Here is a 26,080-nt window from a genome sequence, read left to right as displayed (position 1 = left end):
GTGACAGATTTAGAGATTTGGCAAGATAAAGAAATCATATTAAATATACCCAGGAACCAAAAATGAAGGCTTGATTTAAAATGACAGTTTGGCAGCCAAGTTAGGGTTAAAGTGATTCAATAAGAATTGTCTTGAGTTTCTACTAACAAAGTGGTAACAAACTGATTAAAAAGGATAAAGTTCTCAAGCCTCTATTAAACACAAAGAGCATGAGCTCTTCTTCGTTTCCTCAATATTTCTTTCTCACCTTCCCAAAGCCAAAATGTTATCACTTTCTATAAAAGAAAATCAAAGCCAAATGGTGAAAATGCAAAAATTTGGCTAAACAAATAGTCAAAATTTCAGCGGTTTTATCTGCGGCATGCCCAGCAACAAAACAAAGCTAAGATATTGTCCATCTTTTTGACAGACAAAGAGCCTCAGAAGTCCAGAGTGACATGCCCGAAGGCTGGCACGTGATCGGGCTAATTAAATTAAATAGCAGGAAACAGCTTTCCCATATGCCACTGCCTGGCCACACACAAACTGTAACAGTAAATCTTTTATACTATTCAAGGAAAAATGTAACCATTAAAAAATATACAGTATCAACACACCATCCCAAGAATCAGAAGTTGAGTATTCACATAAACTCCCTGACCTGGACTTCAATGACAAATATCTAAAAACTTCCTAATTCACTTTAGGAGCCATCCAACAGCCCATGGCAATTAAAGAAGATAAAAAAGACATCCACCCCCCCCCCCCCCACCTCTCATCACCATATCCAGCAAGGTTTACCAACACTTTAAGCCAATATTCTGATTGCTTTAATGACACATTTCAACACCAACTCAAATCAAAACCTCAATACTTGTGAATCGACGTTAAAATCTATTGCTTATTTTCTACCATGTCTATATCCTGTCTCTCCATTACCCAACTGCAACTTAAGAGAACAACTGAAAAAAAAAACAGAAAGCCTTTGCAATCTCTTGGAAAAATTCTTCTCCCATGAATCACCCCCACCCCACCTCTCCACAATGCTTAGCCAGTAACAATTTTCTCTAAGTTTGTCATTGCAATTCTAGCATTTGTTCAAGACAACATTATTTTAAACACATCCATATTTTCATGTTTCTAGAAGAATTTCCCTGGCTGGGTCGGTGCTACCTATTTTTATCAATCATGGTTTTCATTAGCTTTAAATTCTACCTGTCATCTTAAATAAAAAAAGCACTGTGATGGAAAAATAAAGGCAAGCAAACTGCTTCATCGGGATCCTAGGTTAGAACTGGAAGGTAACTTTAATTTAGAGAGACGAAAATTCCAAATCAGTGCAGAGAGACCGTGGCTCATCTGTTTCAACAGAAACATTAAATATATGATGCAATACACAAACTATAAGTGATACTCGACTTTGGGGGGAATTACATTTACGGGAACCAGTATTCAGCTGTTACAAATATTTCATTATTTGTACTTTTTCATACTTGAATTTGATATTGTCATTAGATTTATTATTTCTTACTATGTAAGTTGACTGATCGACCGTGAGCTAACAAACTATAATATAAACTTTAATGACAAAAACACACCCATTTCATGGAGGATCCATGTTACTCAGGAAAAGAATAAAAGAAAGAAAGCTGAGGAGGAGGTGGTAGAGAAAGAGAGTCTAACATTTGAAAGTGAAATTTGAAATTTTTTGAAAACTAGTCAGTATTATTCTTTTTTACTTGGTTTATTTCACATAATTGTAGGACGCCAAAGTGTCATCCAATACACATGGGTTAACAATGCCTGTTTGTGTATATATCCCAGAAATCAATGAACAATTGTTATTATTATTCCTCCATGTCCCCCTTTGAAATTAATGTTTGAATGTGACGATAACCAAAATCCAAGAAATTCAAAGCCTAGGAGACAATGGTCATGCCACATAGCCAATAAGTGACAGATTCAAAGTGAACCCAGGCTGAAGAATGAGTTAAACCGGTTCCCCCTCTCCTTCCCCTTCCCTTCCCAAAGCTGTATTTATCTCTTCACCTTTTTCTGAATCTCATGCTGCCTTCTGCATTCTCATTCATGCCACAGGACCCTGGGAGTGAGGGTCATCAACTCCCTAGGGTCATCCATCCCTTTAAATATCCAGGACATTCACGAGACGCCCAGAGAGTATTCTAATTAGTGAGAAAGAAAAACCAGGTTGAGAGTCAGTACAGCCATAGACCTGTCCTAACAAAATTGAAAATAAAATTTTGAAAGGTTCAAGGGATCAATATTCTTCAAATAAATAGAAATTTAAATTGTCTGGCTTCTAATGAAAATTCATTAGACATTAAAAGGAGCAGGAAAATAAGACCAATACTCAGGAGAAAAATTATGGTGTAGCGGCAGACACAGAAATGGTAGAAACAGTAGAATTAGCAGCAAAGGGCACTAAAGTGAATATTATAAATATGTACAAAGACTTAAAAGGTAATGAACACAAGGATAGAAATAGGAAATATAAAGAACTAAATGAAATCTCTGAAAAATAGACTATCTTTGTGATAACTTTATTGGATGTAAATAAAATAAGGGGATTCACTAGAAGAAAAGATGGATGTGGCAAAAGAAACTGCACAAACTGAAATAAAAAGAGGAAAACAAAGAATAAGAAAAGAATGTACAGAGACTTACAGAGTGGTGAAATGACATCAAGTCACCTACTCTGGGTGTACTTGGAGTCCCAAAAGAGAAAGAGAAGAAATATTCGAAGAAATAATGTCTCACATTTTCCAAAATTTTAAAACACACACACACACACACACACACACACACACACACACACACACGAAACTCAGTGAACCAAAGCAGGACAAAAAAAAAAAAAAAAAAAAAAAAAAAAAAAAAAAAAAAAAAAAAAAAAAAAAAAAAAAAAAAAAGAAAAGAAAAGAAAAGAAAAAAAAAGGAAAAAAGAAAGACGTTTGCATTAAGCCAAATCATAATCAAGTTGCTGAAAACCAGTGAAAACAAGATATGAAAAGCAAGTTGATGAAAAACACACTACCTGATTTTAAGGATTGGTATACAGCGACAATAATCTAGATTCTGTGGTGTTATTGTACGGCTAGACATATATATCAATGGAATTAACAAAGAGTTCAGAAATTTGCTCACACATATATGTTCAATTGATTTCCAGCAAAGGCATTAAAATAATTCAAAGGAACAATGATAATCTTTTCAAAAACTGGTTCTGAAAAATCTAAGATACTTATGTAAGATATGAATCTCAGCCTTTCTCCACATCATACACACAACTATATGGCTCAAAATGGCTCTTAGCCTTAAATATAAAAACAAAACTAGAAGAAAACGAAACACTGAAGCAAATCTTTCTTAGATAGGACATTAAAGGGTTAACCAGAGAAGAAAAATTTGACAGAATGGGACACATCAAAATTAAAACATTCTGCTTTTCAAAATAAAAAGCAAAGCTATAGGCTGGTTGAAAATATTTGCAACATATATAACTAGAAATGGAGTGAATCCAGAATATATATTATGCCTGTAGTCAATAATAAAAAGACACTTTGATTAAAAAACATGCAACATAGCAGAATCAATAATTTACCAAAGAAGTTCTACAAATGGACAATAAGCACACGAAATACGCTCAAAATCATTAGATGTTCAGAAAACACAAAATAAAACTACAAGGAGATTCCATTCCACATCCACTAGAGAGCATACAGTTAAAAAAATCTGACAGTACCAAGTTTCGGTAACAGGAACTCTCATACCTGGCTGATGGGAACGTAAAACTTTGATGAAAAATCAAAAATAATTTGGCAGTTTCTCATAAAGTTAAGCAAACGGCTGACAACCAACAATTCCACTTCTAGGTTATTAACCCCAGAGATAAAGACAAATGTCTGCAAAGACAGCAGCTATCTATAGTCGTCATCACTCACACCTGGAAATAACCTAAAACTTCATGAATGAATGTATAAACACATTGTGGCATATCCAAGTAACGGAATGCCATTCAGCAATAAGAAAAGACCATTATTACTGATACATACATGGGTGAATCTAGAAGCATTCTTCGACCAGAAAAAAATCCAGATGGAAAATATCACAGGCTCCTTTTATACAATTTATGTATATGAAATAATGGAAAAATAAAAACTAATGCATAGTGGTGGAATACAGATGAAAGATTGGGAAGTGGAGGTGGAGGCTTGATTAAAAAGAACCAGGAGAGAAGTCTTTGAAATGATATAAATATTTTATTTCTAGATTGTGGTGCACAGATTTGTTAAAACTCATCAAACTGTACATATGTAATGAGTGGATTTTTGTATCTACTTTTCAAAAGAGTAGATTAAAAAATCAGTAAGATTTAGAGAGATAAAGCAACCAAAATAAAAACTACTTTAATTCATTTATTTATTTAAAGAAAAAGTTTTTAATGTTTATTTATTTTTGAGAGAGAGAGAGTGTGAGTGGAGGAGGGACAGAGAGTGAGGGAGACACAGAATCTGAAACAGGCTCCAGGCTAGCACAAAAGAGCCCATTGGAGGGCTCAAACTCACGAACCACTGAGATCATGACCTCGGTGGAAGTTGGCCACTTAATTGACTGAGCCATCCAGGTGCCCCTAATTCATTTAACTCAACATCTCCCTTCAAATTATTATGGGAAGAAAAAACCCATGACATTAGAAATTGTGACTTTTTTAGGGCATCTGGGTGGCTGAGTCAGTTTAGTGTCTTTTGGCTCAGGTCATGATCTCATGCTTTGTGGGTTTGAGTCCCCAACCAGCTCTGGGCTGACAGCGTGGAGCCTGCTTGGGATTCTCTCTCTCCCACTCTCTCTCTCTGCCCCCCTCCCCCGCTTGTTCTCTCACTCTCTCTTTCTCCCCCTCTTTCTCTCTTAAAAAAGAAAGAAAGAAAAGAAAGAAAAGAGAGGAAGGAAGGAAGAAAGGAATAAAGAAAGAAAGAAAGTTTGGACTTTTTTGGATCCCTGGGAGAGCCTCCTGGGGAAAAAATATTTACCTGCTTCTGTATCTAGAAGGAAATTATATTGAGATACAATTAACCACTATCCATATATAAAGGTATATAATATAGAGTAACACTTAAAATTTGCATGAGGTAAAGAAAATTAAAAAAAGAGAGTATCAAGTTGAATACTTTGATGAGTTTGTCAGATGATTCCAGCAATAAAGAAAAAATCAAACTGTTTAAAAAACATACCAGAATATTGAAAGTTAAATTTACTTTGATTGGTGAAGTATAAATAAAGAAAAGAGGGATCTGATAGCATCATCATCATGGCCAAAACATATCTAAGATGCTAAGAAATATAGTGTAAATTAAGCTTATTCTTTATGTTAAATGAAGGTACAAGAGAGAGGACTGATGACTATTCAAAACAAGAGAGCAATTTATGAAGTTGGAGGCATCAATGCAGGATTTCTTGTTCCCAGATGGAACAAGTTTAACATTCCACCCAACTGGAGAGAGTAGAAAAAAAATCCTCCCGTCCAAAAAAAGATTCTCAGAGCATTTGTTAAAAAGCAAAGACTCAGAGAAGTTTAGTACTTATTTTTATATTTTAATTTTCATCCTGACTCCAAAGAAAGTCAGAGCCCATCGTGAATGTCACAAGAGAATTCCTTGTAGGCTACCAGGCAAGCCAATCCTGTGAGTTGTGCTTCCTGATGTGTCGGCTTTGGTGCTGATAATGGGGTGGGGATAATGCTAGAGGAAAGCTGGGCAGACAGGGCTTATCAGAGGACCTTCTCGCCGGTCGGCATATTTTCTTAATACATCTCTTGGAATGAAGACCACGCTGATCATTCAGACTTGGAGTTGTTTTAAATCTGCTGACTCCTTAGTTGAAATCTGTTTTTTTGAAAAAAAACAAAACTTGGGGTTCTTTTTATTGTCAGTAAAGGAGGTGGAAGAAAAGGGAGTGGAATGGAAGAAGAGTAATATCCTCACAGTCTCCCCAAGAACATTCCAACCTGGGTGTTTCCCCACAAATTGGTCAGGGCTTGCACCTGATTCAGTTCCAGTCTGACCTCCTCCTGCAGGGACATAGGCGCCATTTTCTGTGTGCTGGGACTTGAAAACTTTGGGGAAGCACTGATCTAAGGCTTTTTATTAATTGAAGAGAAAGTTATTTACTATTAAAAAGTTAAACTAAATGTTCCTACTAAGAGGAAGAAAGTTACTAATGTTCCAAGAAGTTCTTAGTGATATTATATTAATAATGACATTAATAGCAATAGCTAATTTTTACTCGGCAGCAATTTTGCTAGCACATATTATTTTATTTACATAGACTAATCCATTTAAACCTCACAACACCTCAACAAAAAGATTATAATGTTAATCATATTTGACAACGTAAACTGAGGTTTTGGCACAATTAAATATTTTGCTTCAGGTGGAGTTGACAGTAAATGATGAATTTGGACCTCAGGCCCTCTGACTATTGAATCAGCATTGTAACCACTAGACATCTACATCTAAAAGGCAGTTTCACACAAGGATCTCAAAGACAATGACAAATGCCATTATTGGGGCACCCGGGTGGCTCAGTTGGTTAAGCATCCGACTTCAGCTCAGGTCATGATCTCACAGTCTGTGGGTTTGAGCCCCACACTGGGCTCTGTACTGACAGCTCAGAGCCTGGAGCCTCTTCAGATTCTGGGTCTCACTCTCTCTCTGCCCCTCACCTGCTCCCTCTCTGTCTGTGTCTCTCAAAATAAAATAAAGACATAGATAAAATAGAAAAAGAAATGCCATTACTGAACTTTGATGCATGTGTAGTCAAAACACTGTATCAATTTTCATGTTTAGTAATACTTCTGTTTAGATATCTGTAAAGATGAAGTTGACTCAGTCCCTAAGAGTAATATGCATAATTTCTCTTCTTTCTAAGCTTTACTTTTCAAAAACTATCTATAGAATACATGGATTTAGAAAAATTACTACTATAAAAAGACCATGAAAATTATCTGTATTTTTATCTAAAAGTGTCCAGTATTATAATAAAGTAATGATTCATATAGAATACAAATGATCACAAATCAATTTAGTTTAGGGAATATCAAATAATCCATTCATCAAGAAAAAAATTTTATCATTAGCCGGTGGCCAAAAATAAGAATTAGAAAGTAACAATTATCACTAGAGCCAAGTAAAAAAAGTATTACTAATGTAGACATTCAGCACAATAAATAGATCTTACGTTTCACATAGAAAACAGAAGTGAGCCAGCAATCATATAATATGAAAGAAAATGTCCTTAAGAAATCTGCGTAGGAGGAACGTAAAACAAACCCACTGAAATGAAGTTTAACTGAGCACTTGATGGGTTTTGTGTGGCACTAGGAACACCGTATAACATGTTTCCCTTGGCTTCAAATGGCAAAAAGACATGACACACAAGGAAAAATTAAAAATTATATAATAAATTATATGGAACAAATTCCAAGTTGATTGAAAAGTTAGGGTGGGTTGGAGAAATCAGAGATGGCATGAAGGAGAAAAGCAAAGTAGGATTTAGAAAAGGGAAGTAAAGGCTGGGGGAAAAGGTTTGGTGAAACTCATGAGGTTGGAGCTCCATGGTGGAAACTTCCTGAGCACAGTAAGTTATTCAGTTGATTGGGAGGGATGAGTGCCTAGTCTGAATATAAAGGCAGAATCATGAGGGCTGAAACTCCATGATACCATTTACATGAAAACGATTAGGTAGATATTTATTATAGGTTCTGTTTATAGAGAATGTGAACAGGGTATTGATATTTTATAGTAAGTTAATTGAATTAGTATAAGGACTACACTTATGTGGAAGGAGGTTATTGTAATAGTAAAAGAATGAATTTGTGTTACTATTAATTAAGGTATTGACCAGGGAAAACAGAGCCAAAGAGAAAGTAAAGAAATATGATGGCTTGGAAATCAGAAACAGGAGTATTGCAACTGCTTATAAGGAAATAATCGTAGGTGGTTCCATGATAATCTGTCCAGTGCCTACAGAGAGGCTCCGTGGACAGAAATGGAAAAGCTGGATAAAACAGTACGTTTTAAAGATAGTGATTTAATAACTGAAATGAGAGTGGAGAATTAAGTGAATTTTCTTTACAACTCATAAGTATTAATAAAGCATTTGATAGACTTCAAGTTATCTTTAAGGTGAACTTTAAACCCTTAAATCATTAAGATGTGCATATCCTTTCTAACACTAACAATTTATATGCATATGTTAAACTGAGTAACAGCAATAGAGAGATAATGGCATGAGCAAATATTAGTTTGTTCAGGTTTGATAGCCCACCTATTTCTAAAACGATGTAGTGAGGTCTGTTAACATAATATAAGAAAAAGATGATCTAAAGCAGCATTCTATACCTGAAAATATAATGTGAGCCAAAAATGTAAGCTATATGTATAATCTTTTCTAATAGCCACATTAAGAAAGTAAAAGAAAACAGGCAAGATAAATTTTAGTAATGTTAAATAATCTATTTAAATTATTATTTTATAGTATGTAGCCAAATACATCTTTATCATTTAGATAGGAATATATTTTTCATACTATGTCTTTGAAATCTAGTGCATATTTCACACTTAGAGCACACCTCAGTCACACCAATCACATGTTAAATTCTCGACTGATATAAGTGGCTACAGGTTTGGACAGTGTAGACAGAGGGGTCTTTGCAGAAATTCTGTCAACAGAGACACAAAGATCCAAGCAAAGCGGTAAACATGGGTTCTGCATAAACTTTAAGTACAAAGTAGACAAGAGTAAAAATGAGTAACCAGGGGTAGAATTTTGTCTTATAAATGAGGAAAAATAATTCTGATTTAGCTTTCAAATATCACTAGAAAAAAGGCATTTTTTAGAGGAAAAACAAACCTAATATTTTCTTCAGTTTATATTAGATACAATAAACAGCAAGATTGCAGCATTCTTATGGTTCACTGGGAAGGAAAAGGAAAGGAGCGCCTCTAAAGCCAGGAAGCAGCAAGAGATAGCTACCGGAATGGCAGAAAAGCAAGACCAAGATCAGCTAGAAATTTACAAAACAGAGATGATGCATGAGAAAACGGAGACCAACCATCATTAAGTTCTTATCTCTTTAAAAATAACTCAAATGGAAGAGTATTTTTTAAAATGTATATATAACTAAAAAATGGATCAAAGACCTAAAAGTGCGTGCTAAAATTAAAAATTCTTAAGGGGTCTGGGTGGCTGAGTTCGTTAAGTGTGCAACTTCAGTTCAGGTCATGATCTCGCCATTTCTAAGTTCAAGTCCTGAATTAGGCTTGGTGCTGACAGCTCAGAGCCTGGAGCTGCTTTGGATTCTGTGTCTCCCTCTTTCTCTCTGCCCCTCCCCTGTTCGCACTCTATCTCCTCTCTCTCTCAAAAATAAATTTAAAAAAACATTAAAAAATTAAAATTAAAAACTCCTAGAAGGAAACAGGGGTGTACATCTTTGTGACATTGGATTAGGCAATGGTTTCTTAAATATGACACCAAAAGCATAATCAATAGAAGAAAAAATAGATAAACTAGATTTCAACAAAAATAAAAATGTTTGAATACCAAAGGAAACATCAAGAAAAGGAAAGACAACCCACAGAATGGGTGAAAAAATTCACAACTCATATATTTGATAATTTGCAATTCACATTTTGGATATCCAGTAAATATATTTAAAAACACAACTCAAAAAAAATGGGCAGAGGACTTGAATATATATTATCCTCCAAGAGATACAAATGTTCACTAAGTAGATTTAAAGATGCTCAACACCATTAGCAATTAGTGAAACAGAAATCAAACAATTATGAGTTGATATTTCACATCCACCAGGATGACTGCAATTTTTAAAAAATTAAAATAGCAAATGTTGGGAAGGACATGGAGACACCGCAACCCCTCATACGGTTAGTGGGAATATGACAGTTCAGCCACTGTGGAAAACAATCAGTTCTTCACAAGCAAACAGAAGTACCACAGGGCCCAACAAGTTCACTCCTAGGTTTTAGACTCAAGAGAATAACGTATGTTAACATAAAAGCTTGAACATACACATTCATAGCAGCATTATTCATGAGAGCCCAAGAATGAAAGCCAAGAGTCCTTCAACAAATGAACGCATAAACAAAACGTAGTATATTCATACAATGGAATATTATTCAGCTATAAAAAGGAATGAAGTACTGATACACGAACCTTGAAAACATGCAGAGAAGCCCAACACACAAAAGGCCACATAATATGTGATTTCACTTATATGAAATGTCCACAACAGGGAAATCCATAGACACATAAAGTAGATGTAAGTGGCTGCCAGGGGCTGGAGGGAGGGAGCAAGGGGGAGTGATTGCCTAATTGTACAGGATTGCTTTGAGCTGATGAAAATATTCTGGAATTAGACAGTAGTGATGGAAGCACAGCATCATGAACATACCCAAACCCACTGAATTGTATATTTTAAAAATGGATAAAAGGTCAATTTTATATTATATGAAATTATCTCAATAAAAACACAAAACCAAAAAATGATGTTGCGACAAATAGCTCAGAACTTGTGAAGAAAAATAATTTGCCAAGTCTTGATGAATAAATACTCTATATAAACAGACTATGCAATTATTTAAATTAGAAGAGAAAAATAAACCAAAAGGACAAATCCTATCAAGGAAGTAAGAGCAGTAAATATAGTGAGAATAGCCTGTAGTTGAGTTAAAATACAGATGAAATAGAACAATATACAAAAAACAGAAGATAGTCTATTTTGGAAACTATGAATGAAGAGTCCAAGGATATTAGGTAAAAAGCTATTGAAAATCAGGCCACAATTCAGGAAGTGGTTTAGGGCCCCTGGGCATGTCCAGAACATTATTTCTGAATCAGACTGTCCCAAAGGGCTTGAAAAATTAGATTCCTGGGCTCCCCTGGGAAAACAGAATCAGAACCTCTAGGAGGTGCAGTCGGACTCTGAACTGCCAAAAACTTTCCTCACGAGGGTTTTTATGCATCTTTCAACTGAAAAGTCACCTAGAAAGACAAGAACTCAAGACAGATGTCTCTGTTTTTCCTTTCCCCAACATGTAATACAGACTATTTTAGCTCAAAACAATTATCAACAGCAGAAGTCAAAAAAGGTTTTAAAAGGCAGATCCCAGCTACTTAGAAGTTGGGCTCTTGGCCTTGGTTGGGGAATGATGATAAGAAGCCGCAAAGGAGAGCTCTGACCTAGTTGAAATCTTTTCTCCTCTTCCCCCAAAACTAATCCCGAGTGCAGGCATTCTGTTTTACCTCATCCTAACACTGGTTTGGATCACGAAAAAAGAAACTCACAAATTTTCATGATTCAAAATAGTTGAACATCATGTATCCAAGAATTATGTCTCTCATCTGTGTATTAGACAAGAAAAGAGTTCTAATCTCCTACTTTACAACAACGATTAAGAGAAAATAGATTCAAAACATTCTGGAAATGCTGTTGAGGGGCCAGAAGAAAGGAGAGGGAGAGAAGAGAGAAGAAATGGTGAGGGAGAGGGAGAGAGAAAGGGAGAGTACTGATGATTTAATCAACCTGTGCAGGTTTCAAGAATTGTTGCATTAAATGCAGTATGGTAGTAAAGGGAGAGAAAAAGGAGTCTGGGGCCAGAGTGCCTGGGTTCAGATTAGGGCTAGACTCTCCCACTGACTGGGTGACCTTGTCCTACTTAACTTCCTTGTGCCCCTGTGCCCTCATGTCCACAATGAGATAATAATATCTACCTCATAACGTTGTTGTGAGAACTAAACCAGTTAGACATGTTTGCAATAGTTAAAAGTCAAAGTTTTTTTGTAAATCAAGATGATCCCCAAAAGCTGCATGGTCTAAATCTTCCAGATTATAAGCCTTAACGAAGGTATTATGAAACCAGAATAGAAAACTTTTCAAATCTAAATAGGTAAGTTCTGAAAAGTCACATTCCCAATATCTTATTTTCTTTGCCAGAATTCTTTGATTGCCCTCCCATACTTTCCTTTAAAAACCCCATGGAGGAATTATCAATAATAAAAGGAATGGTAATCTACATCTCAATTCCTTCGCTTGCATTTCCAAGTTCTTGATCATAATTGGTAATTACCTTGATTATTTATCATTGTTAACTCACAATTGTATACCCACAATTCCATGTTTCCATTATTGAAAAAAATCAAAAAGAAATGCCAAATTAAAAAAAGTAATGTTGTCTACTTATATATCTGTTGAGTACTAAGTTTCTAAAAACAATGTTTAGTGTCTAAATTCCTCTTTAACATCCTTTAGAGAAAAAAGTATAAAACAAAGTAAAAATTTCTTAAAGATAATTTTTTTCAGATCAGTGAAAAGTAGCAGTCTCCGTTTCAGCGGCCCCTCTTACCAATATCAATGAGAAGGTGGATTTTTACTGCCAGAAGAGAAAATCTAATGTTTAGTAACTGCAAGTCCTCACAAAAAGTAGTTTTCTTGAAGAAAAAGTTTTTAACAAGATATATACTTTTTAGTGAAACATCCACTTTACAGTTCAAAAATCAGATATGCAGTATAAAACCATTATCTAATTGGTTCCTCTAACTTTTTTTTGACAACTCTGGTACAGGGAACAGAATTACAGGTTATTCTTGTAATTTTTATAAAAAGTCCAAAGGTAATTTTTAGAAAATTATAACTAATGGTATTCCAACAATTCTGACCAAATTATCAAATTTATGGCATTATGGAATAATAAGCCATTTTTGTAATAGTGATATTTAGCTTCAGACTTCTTATTGATCTAACACAATATTGTTGTAACTTAAGAGTAATTTTAATTTGTATGCCATTAAAGTTTAGATTAAGGGGATCAAAGAATATAAGACAACTATTTTTAACCCACGGAAACAGAACACAGGAACACATTATGAAGTTATGAAGTACTGGCTGATTTAAATTCTCCTAGTACCTGACCAGAGGGAGCACAGCAGGCCCTGGCGCATGGATGTGTATGGTCGTTTCCTTCCCCTGAGCCGGGCTCCTTGTTCTTTACCCTAGCGTTAGAATCTTTGTCTCCATCTGTGAGGAAGTCATTTAATTAATTTTTTCTCTTTAAATTTATGGCCTGTTACTTTATACTTGTAGGTCAAGCTGTCACTGTAATAGATAAAATTATTATGATACATGGAACATTATTTATTTTAATATTTACTGAGTGCTTGTTACACTGAAGGAATTATGTTAGCTTTTTTAAAGACAATTTTTTAAGTTGAGCAAGTTAGGAATTAACATTTATTAATATATAAAATTTTATATTTGGAAGGTGACATCAAATATGATGACATATCATAAAAAAAGAGGCCACACTGGGAAAATGAAGAGGCAACAAATTTTACATGTGTTTGCTATCTGATAATGGCTGACATAAATAGGTTAAAATCATTGTTGGATTTATTATTTTTAATGGCATGAGAAATAATTGCTCAAAGTATCTTCATTTTCTTGTTTCAACAACAAATGGCAAATATATTTTGGTATACGAGACCTAGTGCATGAGCTTCAAATTCAATTAAATATATCAAGTTTACACAAAGCCAAATGTATGAAAGGGGATCTTTTAAAAAAAACTTTATTTGAGAAAGGAAGAGACTTATAACAGAAGGCAAGAAGGAAACATACAAACAATATATTTACAACACAAAACAAGAGATCACCTTCAAGGGTGTAAATTATAATAAATACAGTAGATTTGAAAAGAGACATTTATCAATTAATTCTAAGATGAATTAAGTCCAGCTTTCTTTTTCACTGGTTCCAGGTAGTTTCTTGATTAAATTCAAAGACTGTCAAATTCAAACAATTAATGTCCACCAACTGTACTGATGAAGCTCTCTCAAATGACATTATAAAAAATAGGTTTTTTTGTTTGTGATTACATATCTTTGAAGTAATATTATACAAAAGTCTGCTCAGCCACATGTTCCTCCCCAAATAAAATGTATTTTAAAAGATGCACTATCCCTTTTTTCATGAGATTGAAAAAAGACTTTAAAGAAAATGAATATTTATGAGATGGAAAAAATATACAATTTTATCTTAGGAATGCCATATTTTTAATGCAAAACAACTGACAAAAAGTCATTTTAATCTTAAGGAATATACTAACCAAAATATGTTGGTAATAGGAAAAGTTGCCTATTATAGCTATTTGTCAAATTATCAGAAGGACTTTCATTATATGGAAAAGTTTTAAACTTTCTAAATTCTAGTTATGTTAATTTAATTTGAATGGAGACTTTTTAAAAAAGGATAATGTATCTTTAGCAGTGACCTTTTTTTAAAAGAAATATTTTTAAATGTCACAGCAAAATGTAAACAACACGTGCCAATAACAAACAGTTGTTACAATGTCTACATTTGGCAAAATTGCTCTATCTCCTTTGAAACAGGATACTACACCTGAAAATACCTTGGATTTAGAAATATAAATATTTTAATAGAAAAAAACCTCACAAAGATTCTAGGTCAATTTGGATTATCCATATTAAAGGGGTCTTAATACAGCGAATCTTTAACTAGCTTAACAAAAGTAAACCTATAAAACAAGGTAAACATATCGAAAGGGAGTATGAAGGAAATGTTCCAGTGAAAAGCTTCCTCAACAATTTCCCTACTTGTGGTGTTATTTTCTTAGACAATAAATCAATTCATAGAGTGCCCTTTAAAAACAGAAAGAGTAAAACACTATCCTCCGTTTTTTTCCCCCTACATTCCTCATTACATGAATCACTTGGACTTCCTGTTTCCACAAGGCATTTCCTGTTCAGCCACATAGAATCAGTTTTCTGTAGGAGAACAGCAGGAACCTGACAAAGAACTGACTTAAATAAACAGAGTCTTCTGTTGCCTTCAAAGTTGTTTGTATTTCATAGCATCAAAGGACACAGTCCTTCTGAAGGTGCATTATATACAAGTAGATTCTGTCCTTAAGCCTAACTTTCCTAAATTTTTATTTGCCAAAATGGTATGGTATATGCCGAGTCATTATGGAATAATGCCTAAGAGATCCTAGTGATATGGTTATAAAATATGATACACCTTCTTCATTTAAACATAATAGTGACTTCATATCAGAAAATCATCATACCATTACTACGTTGTCTACAATTGTAGATACAATGTAGTATCTGATTGGACCATAATGCTGCACATTATTTCTTACCGATACTTGCATCGGCTTCATTTGATCTTTTTTGATAGTCATCAAATAACACAAGATAAAAGTAAAATAAGCAGTGCTAGGTGAGACATAATGTAATATTTAAAATAGTGCTGTACTTTGCAATCTATATATTTAAAACCACCTCTATTCCTAATATTTTCAATTGCAATCTATACAATAACCTAAGGACTATTGGCATGGTAACCAGAACATTTAACTTAACAAAAAAGAGAGAGGAAGGAAGGGGCAGACTACCTTTAACAGTGTTCAAGACTGTAATATGATACATTATGTACAACAATGTGAAAACTAAATTCTACATATCAAAAAAAATTCAAGAACTAATAGAATGTTTCATTGATCAGACTGGGTGACTTTGTCCAGCAGTCACTGATCTCAACAGATAAACTAAAAACAACAGTGAGTTCGTTTTCCTTAGAAGCAATTGGCGTGGCAGGCTTTGGGATGAATTTAAAGCCTATTAATTACGTGTATACTTAATGTAGTATAGTTTTAGTGTAACAAGTATTTCCTTACCAGTGGAGTTTCAATGAAACCTTGATATCTATATAGAAATCAGTATATAGAGAAATCTCTATATAGATATATCTGCATTAAGTAGAATCCTTAAACACTAAAATCAAATCATTCAGAAATATAAACAAATAGGAAATAATATCCATTAACCAAAACCTGCAATGCATTTCATATTCAGATAATTACTTTGATTACAAATCCTGGAGCTAAATCTTTGCCTATTACCTGTTGCATAAAAGCAGCCTGCTCCCCAGATTCCATTTCCTGGATCTGAGCATCTTCATCACTGTCCACTGGTTCCTCCTTGACCTTCACAGCCCCAACTTGTCCCAGTGTGTCATCCACACAAGCACTGCTGTCGCTCCTAGTGCTGTTGCCACTAGAGGGCGCTCTGTCTTCCTGCATCGCCTGGTCCCCCTGAAGCTCTTCCTCCGCTTCCTCGAGGTGACTGCCTGGTTGCTTCAGTTGTTCAATAGATTTCGAAAGCAGCTAGAAGAGAGTGTTCAGGGGTTCAAAATTCAGTAGTCCTTGGTGGTGACAGAGAAGCAAAATACACTTTGATTTCTAATGACTCTACTTCAGTACATTCTGTTTTCTAATTTCTGAACATCAATTTCACGATGAAATTGTATGTAACAACTTCCTCAGTGATACTGAATCTGAAGCAGGACCGTCATTTCTATATCATATTGGTGTAGTAGGCAGAGAATGAGGTCTTTAGGTGCTTTAAAATAATGGATGACTCTTTAACACACTTAGAACACGGTGGGGAGAAGGTAAATACGCTTTTTCTGTGGGAACCATGAAACTTACAAGTACAGTTTGTACTGTGACAATTTAATCCAAGTAAACTTGAGAAAATTTTTCTCAAAAGAGAATGTAATGGGAAGAAAGGTAATGGAAAACTTCCACAGTCTCATTTTTTGACAAATGTCAACCACTATAAAATACAAACACAAATGCAAAGTCCTTGTTTATCTAATTTTCCCATACCTAAATGGTCAAATGATAAACACCCTCTTATATATACCAGTAAAACTTGGAAATACTGATTTCGAAATCCTAAGCTTTAAAAAGATGCAGGATTAAAAAACTGATAATAAATTTTATGAACATATCCAAACTAAGAGGGAAGAAGAAATTATTTTTAATTGAAAATTATTATTTAGGTCTTTTATTGATTTTATAAGTTAATTGTAATTAATCTTCAGAAGTATAGGAATTAGCTGATCAATGATTTAGAAAAATGACAACATACCTAAAGCAAACAATAGCAAAATATCAGAGTAAAAAGCTCAATAAATGGGGTAAAATACTCAAGATGATTTCATCTTACAATAGGTCTTTTGTTTTAATTGACAATGACCCCATTGACTGGTCTTCTGCAGATCTTGAACTGTGTATTCAAGAGTGATTAGAGTTTTCTGTTAACTCAGTGCCCATGTAAACAACGTGCCAAATATTGTTAATGAGCAGCACACTTAGAATACAACCACTAAAATCATGAATACTGATTTTTCTATGTCCAGTTTCAGTTTACTTCACACATATCTATGTTCCTTTTTTTAATTTAAAAAGTTTTTTTTAACATTTATTTATTTTTGAGAGACAGAGAGAGACGGTGTGAGCAGGGGAGGGTCAGAGAGAGAGGGAGACACAGAATCCAAAGACAGGCTCCAGGCTTTGAGCTAGCTGTCAGCACAGAGCCTGATGCGAGGCCTGAACCCATGAACCGTGAGATCATGACCTGAGCCGAAACCAGACGCTTTACCAACTGAGCCACCCAGGCCCTCCATATGCTCCTTTTTTAAAAAGTTTATTTGTATTTATGTTGAAAGAGAGACTCATACAGGTGGGAGAGGAGCAGCGAGAGGGAGAGAGAGAGAATCTCAAGCATGCTCCATACTGCAGTGTGGAGCCTGACGTGGGGCTTACTGTCAGGAACCAGGAGAACCTGATCCAAAATCAAGAGTCAGACACCTAACTGACTGAGCCAGCCAGGCACCCCTACCTATGTTTCTAAGACTAAACACATGCTTAGAGTTAGAATACCTAGTATTCCAACTCTGAAGGGTGTCTTACCCGCATTAGGCTTACAGACTTTCCTGCAGGCCACACAACACCAGATGGCTATGCACACAGTGACAAAACCCTTAAATTTCACTGTAGGTAAAATTATTGGCAGTTTTCATTCATTTGTTCAACAAATATTTATTGAGTACCAACTATGTTCAAGACACCATGCCCTCATGGAACTTATGGTTTAGGGTGTTAGAAAGGCACCACATAGATAAATAACTTTATTCTTATTTTCAAGTATGGTAAATGAAAAAGAAAGAAACACAGGGTATTTATTCTAAGAGTACACCCTAGCTGGCCCAGGAGCACAACTGTGGACGGCTATGGGAGGTTTCACTTAGAGGGTGCTGTGTTCACGCTGAGACATGAAAGAGGACGGATAGAAAAGGAGTTTTAAGTCATGTGTATGAGAGTTTGAAATAAGGGTGGAGAGCCTTTCTGGCCCAAGGCATAGTATGTGTGCGGGAAAAAGGAGTTCAGTGGCATTAAGGCAAATTAAAAGCTGGTCGGGTTTGAGCACAGGAAGAGGGGGAGAATGCTGGAAGATGATGCTGGAGACAGTTACAGCTTATACTATATTTGGGTTGAGAACAAGATTCTGGAGAAATAAAATACAATTTAGGATAAGCCACAAATAAGGTAAACATCACCAATCTTAACTTAGACATAATCAAGCTAAGAGAATATATACCAATCAAAACTATGTCAAAATGAAGGCAAATTTAAGTATTAATTTCCTTTGCTCCTACAATCTAATGTCTATTGTTCCTGGGCTGTCAGCGTAAGAACAATCACCCTATCATGCTTTAAATGTCTCTAAGTCTTTTATAGGAAGTTATTTATAAGACTTTTGTACCAGTGCTAATCAGCTCTTCCTATCACAAATATACAATACCTTGCATAGTGCTGAGATTTTGGAGAAAAGAGACAATGTAATATTTCTGAACTTTGACTATACAACTCTAGGATCTCATTTAATTGGCTGTTAGAAAGAGAATATGCAACACCACAGAAAATAAGTAGGATTTTCATTAAAAAGCCCCAGTTTGGGCTGGGACACCAGGAATAAGTACTGTGACAAGCATCCATCCATTCTCCAGAGACAGAAAGAGAGTGAGAGCTCATCACTTAGTCTTGCAAAGCTTATTACCTCCATCACTCACCTCACATGAGACATACAAGAGCAGGGCGGAGGTGGTTGCGAGGAGAAGAGAGTATCTAAGGAAAGGTACTAGTCAGGTGAAGGAGGCTGCAAGAGGTCCTCAGAGGGACCAGCGGCAGACAGGCTATTACAGCTCCATCTCCGGGATGGGTGTGTGGTGAGGTGTAGGACTTCCCCTCTCATTACCAAAGTGTAGCTGGAAAAACTCATGGGAGCTAGCTCATCAGAGATGGTGGGCCAAGGACAGGTTTGAAGCAAGCAGACACCCAGAGGTGTTCAAAAGTTCTGCCCGTAAGAACCTCTGTGAGGAAGAGAGAGAGAGAAAAAACAACTCTACAGGATGTGTGGCCATGAGATAGGCACCGAGGGGCCATTCATGAAAGGTCCACCAGAGAGCACAGGACCACTGTCCAGGAAATGCCACACCAAAAGTCCTTGCTTACTAAGGAGTGCCTGCAACTTCTACACCTTCTGGATGTTTGACTATGGGGCATATTTAATAACCAAGAGGAAGCTACAGATGCCACCTGCCTACTAAAAGGATGATCCTGTTGCTATTCATCTTCTTTCCAGTCCCAGTCCCAACATGGCCACTCAGTCCCTTGAATTCCAAACCTCTGATGGTCTTTTACTTCTGCTCTACTTTAGCTCCCAACGCTGATTATACCCTTGCCCTGGTCTATTTTTTTTAAATGTTTATTTATTTATTTTGAGGGAGAAGGAGAGAGAGAGCAGGGGAGGGGCAGAGAGAAAGAAAATCCCAAGCAAGCTCTGCTGTCAGTGAGGAGCCTGACGCAGGGCTCGATCTCATGAACTGTGAAATTATGACCTGAGCCGAAATCAAAAGTTGGACGTTTGGCTGACTGAGCCACTCTGGTACCCCTGGCCCTGGCCTTTATTAGTAGCTGTGCACTTTCCTAAATCTCAGTTTCGAACATGATTCCCTTCTGGCTCTTCTCAGAATATGCTGACCCTAACCTCCCCTCAACTCCGGAGCATGCTCTACACGTTTGAGCCTAACACATTCTTGCTGCCCACCTCTCCCTTATCCCCCCACTTCCCTCCTTGCTGGACTAGGCTCCATTCTTCATTATTAAAAATCACACCCTTACACTGTATTCAACTCTCCTGCCCTTTTCAATATGGGTTTTCCTGGAAAAGTAAGGCTTCTAACCTTGGTTAACACTATATCTCTGCCAAATCCAAGCAGCTGAATAAGCTAGGAAACAAACAAATTATAATCACACTGAATGTTTCTCTTCAAATTGATGAAGCAAAACCATCAAAAGGGCTCTCTGTGCTGCTTGGTCCTACTACATTTCTTTGGTTAATTCATTCCCATTTCTTCCATGAAAATTTCAATCTACTGCCTCTACCCTCCGACCTCCATTATCCAGACCTTTTCTTCAATCCCTGCTGATACCTTTGCTTCTTACTTCACTGAGGGAACAAAAGCCTCCAAAGGGAAACGCAACATCCTGCTACCATCGCATTTACCAAGCTGCCCCGTCCACAGTCCACACTTCCTCCTGTACTCTGGAAAGCCGTGTCTTTGCTCTTATCTCAGTCAGTCCCTCGGCTTATGTTCCGGATCCTATCCACTTCTGCAAGTATCCACTCTGTCCTCCAACACACATTCACGCTCTCTGCTGGAATATTCTTATTCTTACATTTTCAAAATGATAATCTCTCTAAACCTCCCTTGCTCTCTCAACCAACACCATTATTTATCTCCCTTCACAGGAAAACTCCGTATCTCTCTTCACTGTCTTCAGTTTTCTTTTCCCATTCTTTTTAGAATTCATGCCAACAAGGCTTTCATCCACACTATATGACTGAAATATCTCTTGTTAAAGTAAATAGTGACTGCATTAATTCTGAATCCAGTGGCATTTTAAATAGGATGTTAATAAGAGTCGGTAAGGTAAAGCATTTCAAAAAGGCACCAAGACACAATCACAGCATCTTTGAAAGTAAGAGACCTATAGTACTACTGTTGGTTCTCCAAAGATGAGACAAGTGGTGTGTTAATTCCCTGGAAAGTAGTTTCCCGTGGTTAGCAAGTATGTCAAAGAAAACCTCTAATACTGACCAAATGCCTGGTGTTCACAGAACACACCACATGTACAATTTAACAAAATACCTGAAATCTGACCTGTTAATGTATTTCTGAGGTCACAGACATACCCAGAAATCTCATCATTTAGTCCATGAATCACATTTGGTCAGTATTTACAACTCACTGACAAAGATATGTATATAACAATTTTCAATATGCAATAAAGAAACAATGCCATTTGCTCTAGTGAATTTCTTTGGCTTCATCTATGCTTGTGATGTACTAAAGGAAACATGAATGAGAAAAGTGCCAGAATGAATAATGCTATGATGACTGGGCAAAAAGGCCAAATAGCAAAATGATCTTCCAAGGGCAGAATTCCTCGATGGTTTGTAAAAGAAATGTTTCTCGACATAAAATGGTAACTTATGAGGGGAGATTATATACATATAAAATATAGTCACTGGTAATAGCATTCTTCAAGCCTTTATTTTATAAAGAAGGAATTTCATGTCCAAGAGAAGCTGAGCCACCTCCAAAAAAAAGAATAGAATCCTAGAATTTTCTATACCCTTCCAATCTGCTTTCTCCTCTATTCTGGTGACAAATGAATTAATATGAATAATTCTATTGTCCCCCTGAGTTCCAAATTTCATTTTCAGCTGCTTCCACAACATCTTTCCTTAGATCTAGACTATCTAACAGATATCATAAACTTTAAATAGCTCAAAGGAAACCTTTATTCTCCTCCCACACAAATGTTTGGCTCACTTAATTTTCTCATCTGAGTGAACAGCAATACCCAACTGCATGAGTCAAAAACTTAGGATTTATCCTTGTCTCTCTCTTTCTCACTCATCTTTTTGTTTGTTTTTTTTTAATAAATACCTGAAAGCTTAATTGACGCTTAGTAACAGTGCTTTGACACTTTTCTTCCTAGGTTATGAAGCAAATGCCAAGGTCTACATGAACAACAACTGCCACTTTCTCACCGTCTCTGAAATCAGATGTGCTCTTTGGGACGTTTCACAAAATCCAAGAGTGATAAATAGGATCTCCTGGAGCCAGTTTTGCAAAATCCAAATGCAAAGAAGGAGTTAACCTGACTTCTTCTCCCAGGTATATGACTAAAGCCATTTTTGTTAAAGTAGTCAAATTTGCCAGAGTGGAAAAATTAGCATTAACATCAACAAGATATTCTACAAACCAAAGTCACAGAAAACCTGTCTACCAGGTTTAACTTATTTTAGATTTTTTAGGTAAAAAACTACTTGATGATGTTTGTAAGTTTCTGACTATGTATGAAGACCTTCAGTACTCAGATTATGTTGTGTTATATGTGTTTTTGAACTTCAAATGTGACCATTACAAAGACGGTAGGGGCTAACCCTTTTCCAATTTGTACTGTCGCTGAGTGGCCCCAGATGCAGGGAGGAGCTGCCTGCTCACTCTCAGTGGGGTAGCAGAGTCTCTCTTTGGTTGAACATCTGGAGGTGATCCCCCAGCAAAGTTGAACTGTTGCCTTGCTGGCTGCAGAACACAAGACGAAACATCTGTGTGACAGATAAATGCACAGACCTGTGTGAATCTCGGCTGAGGGCCCATCTGTAAAACTGTGTGTCATTCATCTGACACCAGGTGAGTTACTTTGGTGGGGAACCCAGCAGAGAGGAAGATGATGGCTGTGCTTCTCCTTCTCCTTTAATCTGTGCTCTTCCTCATCTGTCAGTGTTGCTCTGTATTTTCCATGCTACCGCACAGACATTGTACCGAATGCTAAGAATGCTGCACGCAATCTACGAACATTCTGGGTTTGTAGCACACATTCATAGATACTCACGCTAACATTCTATGGACCAGGTATGATAATTTATCTAAATTTCTAACATCTTAAGTATTACAATTCCATTCTTATCAATCACTGCTCGGTTCATAATTACAGCAAGTCCGTAACTACAGTGTTTTATATTCCATGTTAAGTATCATCTAGTCCATTGAAATGATGTAAAGTTCATGAAATAATATTTAAAGGCTGTGCTGCTAACCTTTACACATGAGCACATTCAGCTCATCTCTGTGTAAGGCACTCTGAGACAAGCCTAGAAGTCAACATAAGTGCTGTCAAATAAAGTATCTTTAAATTTCATATTTAAAAATTTTCCCACAGAGATCTTTCATGTCCCCATAAATATCTTCAGATTTGGAATGGCAACTAAGAACAAGAGTGTGTAAGGAGTAAATCTGTTTCTGATGGACATCTGGTTTTCTGAAATTGTCAACAACCCATTAAGCACAAATGTTTGAATGTGACTATTAAATGACCTTCAGCTCAACTTATCACTTTCTTATTCTGCCTCAGATTTTAAGACAGATTTTACTTGGGGAATGGCAATGGCACAAGTTTTTGTTTTTGTTTTTGTTCTTGTTTTTTCTCTTAAGTAAATGCAAAATTCTTCTTTTGGAAAATGAAACCTTTCCCTTAAGCTCCAAGGAAACTAGATTGTAAAACAATGATAAAATTCTGTCTCAAATCACAAATAGATTAGGTATGTACCAACTGTTCTCAAACACAACATGCAGAGCTTGGAGGGTTTTCAAATCAAGAGGTCTACTTAGAGAAGACCTCTACCTCAAGCCAAAATACTCCATGTCATTTTGCTTCTGTGCATTTTAGGAAAATAACCAGAATAACCAAAACTAAATGACGAGAGAAAAATTTCTAACTATTAGTTCATTATTCACATAAATTAAAAGTTTAAACTAAAAAATATTCCTTGTTACCGATATTGAAGAGATATGAAAATAAACATGTGTTTATCTTTATAACTTCAAGTGGTTGTCTAAAACAACGTGTGCAATTAAAACACCCCTTTTCTGGCTTCAACAATACCTAATATTTCAATAACTTAAATAGGTGTTAACTTCTGGAACTAGAAAATTTCCTCCTTCCAGGGAATGTGAGAAAGTTACCGACATACTCTTTATACATTTGACAATTTTTGTTGAACTCTTACTATATGCCACGCCCTGAAAAGAGTAGTCAGTTAGGCAAGCTCTCAGAAGAGGAAACAGAAAGTAAGCAACTGAAGACTAGAACTTAATGTGGTAAGAAATGACGGGAGATGGGAGAGCATCTGTGTCTAATTTGCATGGGCGGAAAAGGTGAGGTTTAAGCTAAGAGGGACTTCAACACCAAGGCCAAGTCATGAGAAGATCTGGAGGTTGAACCTTCCATACAGTACTGTGGATTACACAGCTCCTGGAGATGGAATGACATTCCCTACAGACTGGAAAAGAGGCCAACATAGCTGAGGCTCAGCAAGTAAGAGAAGGGAGTAGGAGATGAGGTCGGGGGTGGGGATGGGAGGCAAGAACCAGATCATGGCAGCCTTGTAGGGCACAAAAAATATTTGGATTTTATCTTATGAACAATAAAGAGCAACTGGGGAGTTTTAAGCAAACCCTTAACATGATTTGATTTGTAGTTATTTGTAAATGATCACGCTGGCTACTATAGAAGATTGGATTTAGGTGGGCAAAAGTAGAAACAGAAAGCCTTGACATTTAAGACATAAAAACCTTAGCAATAGAGTGTTGCAAGACTTAACTAGAACAAAAATAACTTTTTCTCCTTCTTTTACAGCACTGTGTCATTTTATGTCTTTTTATATTACATAATAGAAATTTCCCTTTCCAATCTTCAGTTGATAGTACATTTTCTTACAATTTTTTTCTTTGGTTTTTAAGGGTAATGGATAGAGGCACAGTTAAGGAAAGGCACCCTTGGCAATTTTGGACTTTGTCTCAGAAGAAACAAGATCTCAAAGCCCAGGATCGTCAAATCTATTGACTGATAAACATCTCCCTTTCTCTCCATTCGCCAACCCTTGCTTTGGTCATCTGGATAGCAATACAAACCCTATTTAAAATGGATGACCAAGAATAAACCCTAGAAAATAATTGCCACATGGAAATGTGGGCTCCAGTGTAGCCAGATTTTCAATTTTTCAGACAATGACAGAAATCAGATTTATATTTGAAATCTTTCTATTTTTAAAGATTGACAAAAAATTGAAAAGCTTTTTAAGATACCGGGTTATCCAAGGACAGCAGTTCAATGGAATGGATCCAGTCCCCAGAGAGTCTATCTATGACGTCTGAAAATAACCCCTTATGGCCCTTCTTCCTTTAACATTCTATGCTTTAGATCATTGAGAGTTGATGTCTGCTCGCTCTTAAAATACACTATCCTTTATACTTATTATTTGTTTTATGTTTCCTACATGGCAAAAATTCAACTACTTTGCCTGGGGTTAGAAGTAGGGGTAGGCATTGACTACAAAGGAGTAACACAAGGGATTTTGGAAGTTGAAACTGTTCTCTATCTTGGTTGTGGTAATTAATGTTTTATTTATTTTTGATACAGAGAGAGACAGAGCATAAGAGGGGGATGGGTAGAGAGAGAGAGGGAGACACAGAACCAGAAACAGGCTCCAGGCTCTGAGCTAGCTGTCAGCACAGAGCCTGATGCGGGGCTCGAACCCATGAATTTGAGATCTGACCTGAGCCGAAGTCGGAGGCTTAACCGACTGAGCCACCCAGGCGCCCCTGGTTGTGGTAATTATATGATGATATGCATTTGTCACCATTCACTGAATTATAGAGCAAAAGGAGTACATTTTGCTATGTAAATTATACCTCAGTAAATAATTCAGTAATTAATCGTATACTGTTCCAAAGAGAAAAAAGGTCTGCTTCATGATGAATACAAAGACTCACGATGGAATAAAATTTAGTAGTTTGCTTTACAATAAAGTAGCTTGATGCAAGATTGAGGCAAGTAGGAAATGTGTGTCTTGGAAATATTTTAGCACTTCCAGATAACCATCTTTATTAACAGAATAAGAAGAAAAAGAACTATTAGAGCTAAATAAGAATATAAATACCGCATTAGATTTCAGTCGTGCTTACCATGTTTACAAAGCACTTTGAGTACATCCTCTCATGTAA

General features: G+C 36.2%; 1 protein-coding gene across 1 annotated transcript in view; it reads right to left on the bottom strand.

Annotated features, from left to right (window-relative positions):
- The window catches only part of HDAC9 (histone deacetylase 9), a 912,954-nt gene that overhangs the window by 342,172 nt on the left and 544,702 nt on the right, over window positions 1-26,080 (bottom strand). Inside the window, exons 13-14 of the mRNA XM_029929772.1 lie at window positions 15,996-16,259; window positions 12,956-12,958 (exon numbers count right to left, since the gene is read on the bottom strand). Of these exons, the coding sequence (XP_029785632.1) occupies window positions 12,956-12,958; window positions 15,996-16,259 (267 nt within the window). The remainder of the gene's footprint in view (window positions 1-12,955; window positions 12,959-15,995; window positions 16,260-26,080) is intronic.

Source organism: Suricata suricatta, chromosome 2 (genome assembly GCF_006229205.1).
Source record: "Suricata suricatta isolate VVHF042 chromosome 2, meerkat_22Aug2017_6uvM2_HiC, whole genome shotgun sequence".
Lineage (NCBI taxonomy): Eukaryota > Metazoa > Chordata > Mammalia > Carnivora > Herpestidae > Suricata > Suricata suricatta.
The sequence above is the reverse complement of the archived record's forward strand: the minus strand, read 5'-3'. Positions and strand labels throughout refer to the sequence as shown.